The sequence below is a fragment of the Toxorhynchites rutilus genome, chromosome 2, assembly GCF_029784135.1.
Source record: "Toxorhynchites rutilus septentrionalis strain SRP chromosome 2, ASM2978413v1, whole genome shotgun sequence".
Taxonomy (NCBI): domain Eukaryota; kingdom Metazoa; phylum Arthropoda; class Insecta; order Diptera; family Culicidae; genus Toxorhynchites; species Toxorhynchites rutilus.
The window spans coordinates 78162383-78175659 of NC_073745.1; the positions used below are offsets into that span (position 1 = coordinate 78162383).

Consider the following 13277-nt stretch of genomic DNA (forward strand, 5'->3'; position numbering starts at 1 on the left):
CCGCGGCTTTTTTCCTCATATTGAAGTAATGAAGTAACACTCCCCGTAAAAACACTCTCGTTGGTGCGAAATTCGACACATTCGAAATGGCAAAAAAACTATGTTGTATACGCTTCAACTGTTTGACATATACTGAAAAAGACGCGTAATGACAGTAGCTTCCCAACGAATGTCTGGAAATTTGATTCACAGGAATAATAATCGAGTTACGCCATCTGTTGTAAAACCGAAGAAACATACCGGTACACATCACCTCGTTGTTAGTCCGATGAATTTCGTGTTTGCGGAATTAAGCTTCGTGTGTGTTGGTGTGAAGCGAAAATAGCAATGAATTTTGACGTGGAATAACGCGTTTTGAAAATAAAAATTATAAATGAAAATTAACTTTTCTGCATCAAACATGTATTCCATGTAACGGAGAAACATGTTATTTGCAAGTGAATCAAGCATCTTGAACGAAAATCGTGTCTGAAAATAATTTATAATAAATTAAATTACATTACAACGACGAGTTTTGATGGACGAACTATGAAATTTATAGCAAAAGGAAAACCTGAATGTTCGAAAGAATTCATTTAAAAAAAAAACGAGGGGTTGTATCCGAGACACGACCGCTTAGGACGTAGGACTACGCAATTTTTTTTTTAATTCGTCAGTTTATCATTTCGGATATTATTTGCGAATACGTCGAACTTTCATAAATAACTCTTTAGTAAAAAGTTCCGAGGACCCTGAAAAGGTTTAATGGCTTGCGTGGTTTTGTAGAATCATTTGGAGAAGCAACGATTCTTTCTTTTCTTTGCAAGAACAATACACTAATTGGTCATATGTCGCTAGCGACAGCTTACATTCTATGCAAGGGTGTTCGTTTACTTCGCAAATATTCTCTTTTCGCTATCCCCCTTCGTTACTTCTATTCTAGCGGCTGCATAAGCTACCCTATATTGACATCTCTGTTCGGGGAAGCACAAACATGAACAGAACAAATGTATGGAGAAATGGGATTGCTTCCAATGTGTATCAATTTAAACCATATACAGAATATGGGATTGTAATGTATATCATATCAAACAAATCTTAGAAATCTTCCGATTCAATTGGTATGCAAATCGTTAAAATCCGTCCGCAGCAAAAATAGTTATTAACGTTAAGTTTATTTCATAAAAACGTGACCTGTTTTCTGATTTGGCACCCTTAATGTAAGACGTAGTCCTACGTCAAAAATCAATTTAGGGCGGGACAAAGTGCACGTGATCAGCTAGTTTTAAATGTAAAATAAAGGAATTTCAAAATAACATTTTGAATCCAGACATTTTGACTTGAGACGAGTGAGACGAGGCCAACAGTACATTTTAATTGATGTTGTTGGTTACTTGCTGTGGTATATTTGTCCTTTTGCTAATGACTGTGAGATTTATAAAATTGATATCATTGCTCACCATTTTATAATTAAACATCCTAAAACAGAATGACTGAGATTCGCTTTATGATGGTCATCGAGGATATAACGTTACTCCGAAGACTTCTTATCGTGCTCCCAAACACATAGTTAACTTTTCCCATTAGGCTAGACAGGTAAAAGGTTCTACTTCTGGGCTACTCCCATAAATCAAGAATAAGGCTGACCCAGTAGAGACGTATAATACTAAAATTCAAGATAAAAGAAAACAATAGTTCTTGGGATATATAGTTGTTGTGAAGAAAACACGTTCCGAGTTGAGGAAAAAACCCGTTTTTTTCTATGCTATCCACAAGCCTTAGGTGTTTAACCGGATAACTAACACGAAAGCCAAACAATGTTCAAATTGTTACAGCAATCACCGGGTATTCCGGAAACTTCACATCGAGGGGAGTTCTGTGGATTTCTATTGAAAGTAATTTGTAAAACAAGCGCATTCCGACCTTCTCCGATGGAAATAAAAAAAACCGCTCCATTATCTTGGTTATCACTTTGGTTTCCCTGATTCGCTGGATTTTTTTCTCGTATTATTGGATTCAATTATAGCCTGACATCGCAGAATCAGATTTACCATGTTATAATTCGAAATAGCCCGCGCATGAGGTTGCAATTCGGAAGAAACGCTGGGATCGACGCAAAGGCTGGATACGATCACATGATATTTACAATCGTCATAGGAAAACTATCATGCTGCAATCATATTCCGTCAGGTCGTATTTCTCAAACACTGCAGGTGAATTGCGAATCAATATTAATGAGAAACAGTTTCGATTGATATATTTTATTATCATTATTGTAGCTGTTGCTGCTGCTGCTGCTGCAATAAGAGCATAAACTTACATGTTACATAAACGAAGCGCTATCTACACCTGCTTTACTCAATTACAGAATTTATATATATTTGTATATAGAAAAATTATATACCAATTAATGTTATTTATATCTCTCTAACCTACGCTAATAATACTTCTCGTTTGCTCACTTAATAGGTAGTTGACTATCATTGGAAATGAGATCGGATTAGATCTATATTTCCTAATAACATAACTCAGATATATTTACAAAAGATCGCTAGGAAAGATGCTCTGTCGACAGTGTTTGCTATTCGCCACAGGACTGGACCATTCCGGGGCGAGGAGAGCATCACCAGGCCGCCGCCTGTCGCTCAGCGATAGCTTTCTTCGAAGGCTCGTTCGACTGCTCAGGTTCGTTCCACTTCTGCACCATGCCGGAGCCGAACAGGATGAATACCAGGGCCGGAACGATGTAGGCCGCCGCACCGATCGCGAAGACGTATTGCCACTCTTGCATGGTGCTCTGCTCGGCAGTGAAATGTGCCACCAGCATGGGCGAGATGAATCCAGCGGTGGTTCCGACAAAGTTGATGATGCCATACAGGGTACCGGCAAAGTTAGGTGCCAGGTCTTGTGAGTTCTGCAGGTTGGTCATCGTGGAGGCGCCATTGAAGCCCAGCGAGAGAGTGATTATGGCGACGCACACGTACGGATCGAACCCAGCGTAGATGAGGCCAACGAGGAACAGACCGGGGATTATGTGAGCTGTAATTAAAGTAAAATCAGTTGATTTTCACCAGCAAATGTGCGATCGTGTATGCTGCAGCTAACATCGTTCGGACCAATTATAAGATCATGTTTGGTAATAATAAACGCAGACGGCATTAACCAGTCCTAGGCGCTATGATGTGGCCATGTTTCTCGCCTGGTGACGGATTTCTTGCAAGATAATTAAAGCCTCGCGCCACGGCTTGTCGCACGGTTGCTATTTTTAGCCGGCGAACGGGGATCGCTTATTATGATTGCTTGCGGAATTTTGCAGCCGTGGATTTTTTTTCTATGATACTTTGCAACAGCGAACTCGAACAGCAGCGATGATGGAACGCTTTCATGATGCCATTAAAGAGTGACCATTGCAACATTGAAATGGTTTATCTTTCCGCTTATGATTGTGTAAGGAATAGTGTCGATTGAGTGAATTGTTAATGAATGATAAGTGTCGAAAGGGTTGACACTAGTCCTATAGAAATTGTTTTGACTCAATAGTACATACATTTAAAAAAAACAAATTTCCGCTGGATAATAATACTACATAGAAATTATAGGAAATAATTTTAAGAACAAAGTCCGTTTTCAGTTCGATATTTTAATATACTTATATTGAGATGCACTGATGACCTTTTGAAATCCCTTAAAAGCTATTGTTTTTAAGAATGTTTGTGATGTTTTTTTTCCCATTTTTCATATAAATTGAAGATTTGTTGAAGTATCAACTAATTATCGCACTGTAATCCGGTAACTGACTAATGACGGTTGGTGGAAGAACGCTGTCGGTCTTACTCCAATTGATGTATCGTTATTTTATTCTTAGAAGAGTATCTAATGGTAATTTTTCAGGTAATGTGGAATGCTTGTGCCAACTATGCAACATTGAATTTTGTTGAAATTCTGAGAGTTGATTGATGATTTAGGATCAAAGTTTCAGATGATCATCTGAAATCTTTTGATTTTTAGTTTTTACAGAATGAAAACTTTTGTTTTCACGGAAATTGAATATTTATTTCGCAGGTTTTTAGTTCTAAATACTGGTAAATAAATACCAGATTCTGAATTCGAACTTTAGATTGATATGCCGCAATTCAGATTCCAGAATCAGATTTCAGATAATTCAGATTCCGATTCCAGATTTAAGTTCAGACTTAGAGTCAGGATCCAGATATTCAATTTCAGTTTCAGATTTTGTTATTGTGGCTGAGAGTCATCGTACGATCGGAACGATAAATAAAATAAGTAAAAACAAACTTTTTAAATTAAACGGTTTAATGGTGATTAAACATAATAATGTACTCGAGGAGGCGATCTGGCGTAGTGGTAACATCCATGCCTCTCACGCTAAAGGTCACGAGTTCAATTCTCACTCCCGACATTCTTCCAAAAATGGAAGTAAAAGTGACGAACCAGCCAAATGAGTTGAAAGTCGCTATAATACAGATAAAACAAAAAGAAAAAAAAATGTACTAAAAGCTAGAAAATAAAATAAAATCGTGGGACATATGATGAAGTCGCTAATTGTGGATAATGGAAATCCAACGTGCCCCACGATTTTATTTTAAGGGGTGTGTCACATCAAATTGCATCACGGAAAAAATGCTGTAGAAATTCGCCCAGTAGACCGATCCTTTTGAAAATTTTAGACAGTAAAATAAAAACTATTAGACAACTTTTGGCATTTTCTTTTTAATCATACTTCGAGCCCAAGCCCGTTTGCTCGCACCTTCCTCTTTACCCCGTCCATAAGGTTCTGTACAACGTCAGGTTGTAGTTTTTTTTGAACAGAAATCCATTTTCTCTTGAAGTCCGCCTCCGATTTGACAACTTCTGGGTTCTTCCGGAGGGCCTGCTTCATAATCGCCCAATATTTCTCTATTGGGCGTAGCTCCGGCGCGTTGGGCGGGTTCATTTCCTTTGGCACGAAGGTGACCCCGTTGGCTTCGTACCACTCCAACACGTCCTTTGAATAGTGGCACGAAGCGAGATCCGGCTAGAAGATGGTCGGGCCCTCGTGCTGCTTCAATAGTGGTAGAAAGCGCTTCTGTAGGCACTCCTTAAGGTAAACCTGCCCGTTTACCGTGCCGGTCATCACGAAGGGGGCGCTCCGCTTTCCGCAAGAGCAGATCGCTTGCCACACCATGTACTTTTTGGCAAACTTGGATAGTTTCTGCTTGCGAATCTCCTCCGGAACGCTGAATTTGTCCTCTGCGGAGAAGAACAACAGGCCCGGCAGCTGAAGAAAGTCCGCTTTGACGTAGGTTTCGTCGTCCATTACCAGGCAATGCGGCTTCGTCAGCATTTCGGTGTACAGCTCCCGGGCTCGCGTCTTTCCCACCATGTTTTGCCTTTCGTCGCGGTTAGGAGCCTTCTGAACCTTGTATGTACGCAGACCCTCCCGCTGCTTGGTCCGCTGGACGAATGAACTTGACAAATTCAGCTTATTGGTGACATCCCGGACCGAACTCCTCGGATCACGTCTAAACTGCTTAACTACGCGCTTGTGATCTTTTTCACTGACGGAGCATCCATTTTTGCCGTTCTTCACCTTCCGGTCGATGGTTAGGTTCTCGAAGTATCGTTTTAGTACTCTGCTGACCGTGGATTGGACGATTCCCAGCATCTTACCGATGTCCCGATGTGACAACTCCGGATTCTCGAAATGAGTGTACAAGATTAATTCACGACGCTCTTTTTCGTTCGACGACATTTTTCCAAATTTACGAAAAATTGACAGTGAAGCATGACCAACGTGATCTATACACTCTTATCTGATTATAAAACCAAAGCTGAAGATATAATTCCTAAAAATTAAATTTCTACAGCGTTTTTTCCGTGATGCAATTTGATGTGACACACCCTTTATTCTTATCAATGCCCTAGACTAATGAAGGGGAGGTGTGATAACTGCTAACTGCTACTTGCCTAATTATTTTCTAGCTTTTAGTACGTTATTATGTTTAATCACCATTAACCCGTTTAATTTAAAAAGTTTTTTTTTACTTATTTTATTTTCTAGTTTTTAGTACATTATCTGTTTAATTAGAATATTTCTCTACAATAAAACCATTGTACTGTATTCTATCAGTCAAAAAGTTTCATTTGTTACCGAAATTGAGTGGATTGCAGAAAATACATAGTGTGTTCACCAAGTCACCAAGTTCGTTCGTTTGATACAAATACTACTTTGTTTGTCGCCCTTCAATTATCAACAATGACGAATAATGTCAAAAACATCAAACATGGAAAAATTTTGACGAGAATATTCAATTCAACTAAATATTTGTTTGTTGTGTTTTGTGTCTAATGTATTTGATCAAGTAATATTCTGTATGATGGTTAGCTGGGTTTCTTGCTTAGGACAGTACAATTACAGAGCGTTTTTCAAGCAAACAAATGAGACCTTAGTATATTTCATATCAACATAAAATGTTTTTATTTCCAATATTATGAAATGAAAATACTTTATTTCATAATATATTTTTTGGATGTATTGATTACGCTAGATAATGCTTACACCGAGAGCCTAAAATATCGTTATGATATCGCAGTAAAATCATCTAAATGAGTTATATGTTATGAGTTAAATGTAAATAAGTAGGGGAAGGGTGGTAAAGACGGATACCCTAAGTAAAAGTTGATTTTTTTCGTGAATTTCACAAAAAAAATAACTATCTCACCACAAATTGATAGTCTAAGTCTCTTTTTCAATGGTTTTATTTACCTTGCCCTGTTTGTATGTTTGTATGTTTGTAACATTTTTTTGTCTTTATCTAAGAGACCTTCAGCCGTAGCAGAACGGCAGCCGTATTTGTTCGTCTCTGAAATATTTGTAGCATGTCTGTAGCGCTGTCCCACATTAATAGAAATTTGTCCCCTTTCTTGTTGACCGATTGATCTGAAATTTGGAACACAGCTTTATCTCTGCAGTCACTATAAAACTGCGTATTTCACTATCTTGAAAATCCAATATGGCGGCCGCTACAAAATGGCGGATTACATATTTTCTCAAAACCTCATCAATATGGATTTTTCCAAAACCCCTTCAATATGGGTATCAAATGAAAGGGCTTGACTAGTAGAACACAGCTATTTATGAAAAATGTGAATCTAAGATGGCAGTCGCTACAAAGTGGCGGATCACATATTTTTTCAGAACTCCATCAATATGGGTATCAAATAAAAGGACTTGATTAGTAGAACACATTTATTTGTGGAAAACGCAAATCCAAAATGGCCGCCGCCACAAAATGTCACCAAATATAATTTGACGTAGGACTACGTCTTTGATTTCTATATAGGGGGGTCACTCTACGAAAAATGTATCGTTCTTACGATATATGTTATAATATTTACCATTATCCAGAATTTTTTTTGCGTCAACTCCCATACATCCAGTTTTTTTTGGAATCCAATCTTCTGCAAATGGTTCCAAACGGTTTTATGGTCTATACCCAGTTCCTGGCCAATCGAGGGAGTGCTCACATGCCGGTCTACTTGGATGATTTCAACGATTTTATCGGTTTCCACGACGATTGGCCTTCCAGTACGGGGTGTATCTTCGACAGCCACTACACCAGAACGAAATCGATCAAACCAATGCTGTGTTGTGCGAATCGTTACAGTATCGGCAGTTGCAGTTTAACCTCGCAGGCAGTAAAAACGTAAAATATGGCGAATTTCTTGCTTAGTGGACTCCATCTTTGACGCGCTATAACTTGAGACTGAAAAGGACAATCACAACACTGTCAAAACGACACTTGTAGATTGTCACCGATTGTCGTCTTTAAATAGCCGTACAGTATGAGATAAGTACAACACAAGATATGTTTAAGTGTTGCCATATATTGACAATATACGACATTTCTTTTTCCCCAACCCAATATTTAATGTATCAAACATTTATCCCATGTAACAGAGAAACATGTTATTTGCATATGGATGAAAAATCTTGCACGAGAATTGTGTTTGAAAATAATCTGTTATTATAATGTCGAGTTTTGGTAGAAGTACTGAAATTTTATAGTAAAAAATAATTTTAAATGGTAGATTAGAAGATCAATCAATGAACAGTTCTGCGATTGGACCCATGAATGTGCGCTTAGTAAGAAAACGTGGATCTGATAACGAAAAATAAATTTTAGGCGGGACGAAGTTTGCTGAGTCAGCTAGTTTTAAATAAAAATGTCATTTATCAATTACACAGGGGTGGCCACGGTTACCACGACATCGAGCACGTTGTTTGGTCGTGCGAGTTGTATCTTGTCGCCAGATCGAATTTAGAAAACTCCCTCAGGGCTAGAGGAAGACAGCCCAATGTGCCGGCGAGAGATGTGTTGGCTCGGTTAGACCTTGATTACATGTCCCAAATCTATATTTTCCTTAAAGCTATCGATGTTCGTGTGTGATTATCCTTATATCCTTATATCCTTTGCGTGCAATTGGTCCCCTTGCTACAAACAGTAGAATAAGTTGAAATGTAAATACACAATAGATATACGAATATATTTAAGAATTGAGTGTGTGAGATTATCATTATTGTAACAATTTCCTTATATCCCATCCTTTTCCTGAACAAATATGTCACCCTACTAAACTCGAGTAGACCGCGAGTAATCGGTTTTCTACCTTACTTACCTTAGATTTAGAAAATGTTTATGTATAGTAATAAAAATATAATTAAGAATTCGGCTCCTTTAAACTTATGTAACTGAGCCTGTAAAAATAAACGAATTTAATAAAAAAAAAAAAAAAAATTACACAGGGGTATCCATATTTCCCGACTTTCTCTTATCAAGGAGTTTTGTTTTTTTTTCTATTCAAATTTCTCTTTCAGGTTCGTCGCTAAACGCAACAAGTCATCCAGTGCTCGATTGCAATTTCGTTGAATTCAGACCTCAACACTATTTGTATATTTCTCCCTCACCGGTCGACTGGATCAACCAGCTGTTTGGAGCATTCTAGAAAAGCATTCGAGTATATGAATGCAAAAAAAAAATATACGCACCCTTGAGCCAATGAACGAAGCGAAAAAATCCTTCGTTAATAAACAGGCTCGAAGAGTGGATTTTCCCACCACTTCACCTTCACGATGCGAAAAGAAGACTGCTGCTGCTTTCTTGCCGCTTCTTTCGGTCGCATTCGCCGGTGACTGTTACCATGCGCGAGTTTATTTTCCTCCAGCGACTTCCATCGAAGCTTGCTCCCATTTATCTTGCTCCGAAACGCCACCAGCGGCGAGAGCCGCACAAGCGACCGTTTGTGTGTTTTTGTATTTCTGTTTTGATTATGAATATTTGCTCGTTTTTTGCACTCTCCTCTCAGCTGGGCACAGGTATTTTTCCGCTGCGGAAGCCGCTCGCCGTTTTACGCATTCCGTTCATTCCTGTGATGGTCATTTGAATTGCCAAGACGGCGATGGTTTGTAGGTTGATTAATTATTCATATCTAAATGTGTCTCAGAATTTTCGCGAATTCTACCATGTGCGCCGTCTAGCGAATAGCTTCTAAAAATACGTCTTGTTTGCTCTTTTTTGTGGACATTATTGGTCTTCGGACTATGAATTCAAGCAAAACGGAGACAGGAATTTCTACCAGAATAGCAAACACGCGAAAAACCCACCGAACTTGTTTGTATCTTGGTCAAGTGCCACAGGTCAACCACCTTTTCCTTATGTGTTGATCCGACTGTTAACTTCGAAGGTACTATCTCCTGCCGTTGCATAGCAACGAAGGTACATCTTGGGGGTCAAGAAACGAACAGCTTGCGCGCCTTATACTTACAGAATAGACAGAATGATTTGCGCAATGTGGTAACGGCAAAGAACGATTTCTTTCTCAGGTAATCCCCGATGCTGCCGAAGCCGAATGCGGCCATCGCACGGGCCAGATACGGGAGGGCGGACAGGAAGCCTGCCTTGGCCAGTTTGAATCCTAGAACCTATCGGGGAGAAGACAAGAGAAATAAAAAGAGCTGCCATTATATATGGTTCGTTTGTTGTATACGGCGAGCCCGCATACCTCGCTCATGAACTTGGGAGCAGCAGTTAGCAGGAAATAGAGACCCCAGAGGTTGCCAAAGTGGAGTACCAGCAGGGCGAGAAAAGGAACCGATGTCATCACTTTCCCAACCGGTGGGAGCAGTTTTTGCTTGGAGATGGTGTCACCCATGGACTTCTCGATGTATTCCAGTTCTTCCTTTTTGATGTGACGATGTTTGGAGGGTGAGTCGGCTACCAGAACGAACCAGAACGCTGTCACGATGGCGGTGATCATGGCTGGGACGTAAAAAGCGAATGACCAGCCCAGTGTCTCGATCAGCACACCGACCAGCGGCCAGGTCACCATCGTGCCGAAAGTGCCTCCCATTAGTGCGGATATGAATTTGCCCTTCTCGTCTGGTGGTGCCCACTTGGAGACCAAATTGTGTAGCGCTGGGTAGAGCACTCCCTGGAAAGGAACATTACAATGGAAATTACAATTGGAATTGGTCTTCAATGATAACAAAACTTTATTTAACAGTACTATGAAGAGTTGGAAATCAGAGCTTCAAGAAGTACAACTTTGAAATTGTTCAATAAATTTTGTTTTTGTATATTTTAACCCAAAGGTAAATTATTCAAATATGCTATGACGTATACTGGAGATGAATTGAAACGTTACATAGCACCAAAATAACAATTTGCCATTTTTTTTCGAAAAGCACGATTCAATCATTAGTGACGCTGGCGTTGCCTTTTTCTATATGTGCAAACAATGAGCTCATTAGAAGCCGTTCCGAATGCAAATCTGTCCGTGTTCCGTGTCGATTACGATTGAACACATCAAACGGGTGCCAAGTGACGCAAACAACCACCTAAGCTTCAACCGAAACCGCGAGGATCGCGGCACTTTCAAGCTATACTTTCACTCAATGTGTGGTTGTTGCCAGGGAGAAAAAATTCCAACTGGTAAATATTTTTTGAGACAATTTCTAACGACATTGGCTAGCTGATGGAAGGGTTGCAAGGTCGTCCACCGATTTTTGCAAATCATTCATATATGCGTGAGAGCTGGCACTTTTCCCCGGCATTCGTGTAAGTAATCTATTCGCCGAATTACCATTCCGGTTTTGATCAATTTTCGAAACAGCCTGGTGGCCTGACAGAGGCACTGCGTCGGATAACGCCGGCGCTTAGCAACAGCGGCTTAAGTTAGCACACAAAACAATGCAAAAAAACAGCCGACTTACCCCGCAAACTCCCAGCAGCGCGCGGTTCGCCACGATGACCCAAAGACCATAGGTGGCCGCTAGTGGGGTTAACGCCGTCAGTAGTGCGCTGAGTGCCAGCGAGACGCCAACCATGTTACGTCCACCGAACCGTTCCGCCAGCACACCCGCCGGTAGCGATAGCAAGAGGTAGCCGTAGAAATAGGCCCCCAAAATGAGGCTTTGATCGTGCGATGACCAGTTGTAGCGGGGTCCGTACTGTGTGATGTGATGCGATGTGAATAGATAAGAGCGCAAGAAAAGTCGGTGAGCATCATCGCCAAGTTGGTTTGAAGTGATTTTGGAGGATCAATACTTACATCCATTACTGCTGGAGAGACCATTGTAACGACGAACGTGCTGTTCGAACCCACGATTGTGTCATTGACCACAGGAGAGATTTTTTGTGCGGTATTTTGGGTGGGATTTACCATCGCGAGGATGTTGACTGACATGTTCACACGCAGCATGTAGCTCACGAAGCAGGACATGAACAACATAATGGCTATGTTGAAGCGGGTTGGGATGCGCCCTGAAGTGATGAGAACAGAATGGTTTTGTTATAAAACTTTTTATGTTGTGTTTACTGTTATATGCATTCTCAATTAAATTGAATGAAACACAATTTTTTACATTACTCAAGAATTAATCAAACTACTGAAACGAAATTTGGCATGTGGAGGTTTTAGGGTGCAATAAATGTTTCTATGGTGGTTCGACACTCCTCCCCCTCTCTTAGGGTGGGCTGTCATACAAATGAAAAACAAATTTCTGCATAACTCGAAAACTAATCAAGCAAATATAGCCACATTTGGCATGTGAAGATTTTAGGGGGCACGAAACGTTTCTATGGTGAATAGACACTCCTCCCCCCTCTCTAAGGGGAGAAGAGGGGAGCGGTCTGTCTTTATTGTATCATATTTTCTGTATCAAACATTTATTCCATGTAACGGAGAAACATGTTATTTGCAAGTGGTTGAGAAATCTTGAACGAGAATTGTGTCTGAAAATAATCTGATATTATAATGAAGAGTTTTGGTAGAAGTACTAGAAATTTTATAGTAAAAGGTAAATTCAACGGGGTTGATTAGAAGATCAATCAATGAACAGTTCTGCGATTGCGCTCATGAACTTGCGCTTAATAAGAAAACGTGAATGTTTGAAGGTATTGATAACAGAAAACAAATTTTGAGCGGAACGAAGTTTGCCGGGTCAGCTAGTCTATCTATATTAGAGATGGGCGAGCGCTCACGAGCCGCTCATTTGAGCCGGTACGTCAGAAAGAGCGTACGATCAACGGTTCTTTAAAAATGAGCCGCGGCTCTCAAATGAACGGCTCGTGAATGAATGAACCACGGTTCAAAAAGACCCACGGTTCTTTTATGAGCCGTGGCTCTTTTTGAACCGCGATTCATTTAAGAGCCGTTCATTTGAGAACCACGGTTCAAAAAAAAAAAAAAATTGCGGTACATACAAGAACCGTGTTTCTTTTAAGAGCCGGCTTATTGATAAAGAACAGTGAATCGTACGCTCGTTCTGACGAACCGGCAGTGTGGCTTGCGGCAGTGTGGAAGAAATATATGTTTCCCATGCTGCTTTTTAAGCGGTTTCATTTAACTGTTTGTATGTTTGTAAATTTTGACGGATTACATATTTTCTCGAAACCCCATAAATATGGGTATCTAATGAAAGGACTTGACTAGTAGGACACAGTTATTTATGAAAAATGTAAATCCAAAATGGCCGCCACCCCAAAATGGGGAAATATGTATTTTTTTCAAAACCCCTCAATATGGGTATCTAATGAAAAGACTTGACTAGTAAAACATAGTTATTTATGTAAAATGAAAATCCAAGATGGCGGCCGTAACAAAATGGCAGACAACTAATTTCGTCAAAACCCCATCAATATGGGTATCTAATGAAAGGACTTGACTAGTAGAACACTGTTATTCGTGAAAAATGTAAATCCAAAATGGCGACCGTTACGAAATGACAGACTACTTTT

At 39.9% G+C, this 13277-nt stretch overlaps 1 protein-coding gene across 2 annotated transcripts in view; it reads right to left on the reverse strand.

Annotated features, from left to right (window-relative positions):
* Positions 1-2224: 2224 nt before the first annotated feature.
* Positions 2225-13277, reverse strand: part of LOC129768129 (sialin-like) — a 41250-nt gene continuing 30197 nt past the window's right edge. For both annotated transcript variants that reach the window (XM_055769568.1, XM_055769567.1), the window contains exons 3-7: positions 11590-11801; positions 11252-11488; positions 10042-10470; positions 9805-9961; positions 2225-3018 (exon numbers count right to left, since the gene is read on the reverse strand). In XM_055769568.1, the coding sequence (XP_055625543.1) occupies positions 2603-3018; positions 9805-9961; positions 10042-10470; positions 11252-11488; positions 11590-11801 (1451 nt within the window). In that variant the 3' untranslated portion in view covers positions 2225-2602. The remainder of the gene's footprint in view (positions 3019-9804; positions 9962-10041; positions 10471-11251; positions 11489-11589; positions 11802-13277) is intronic.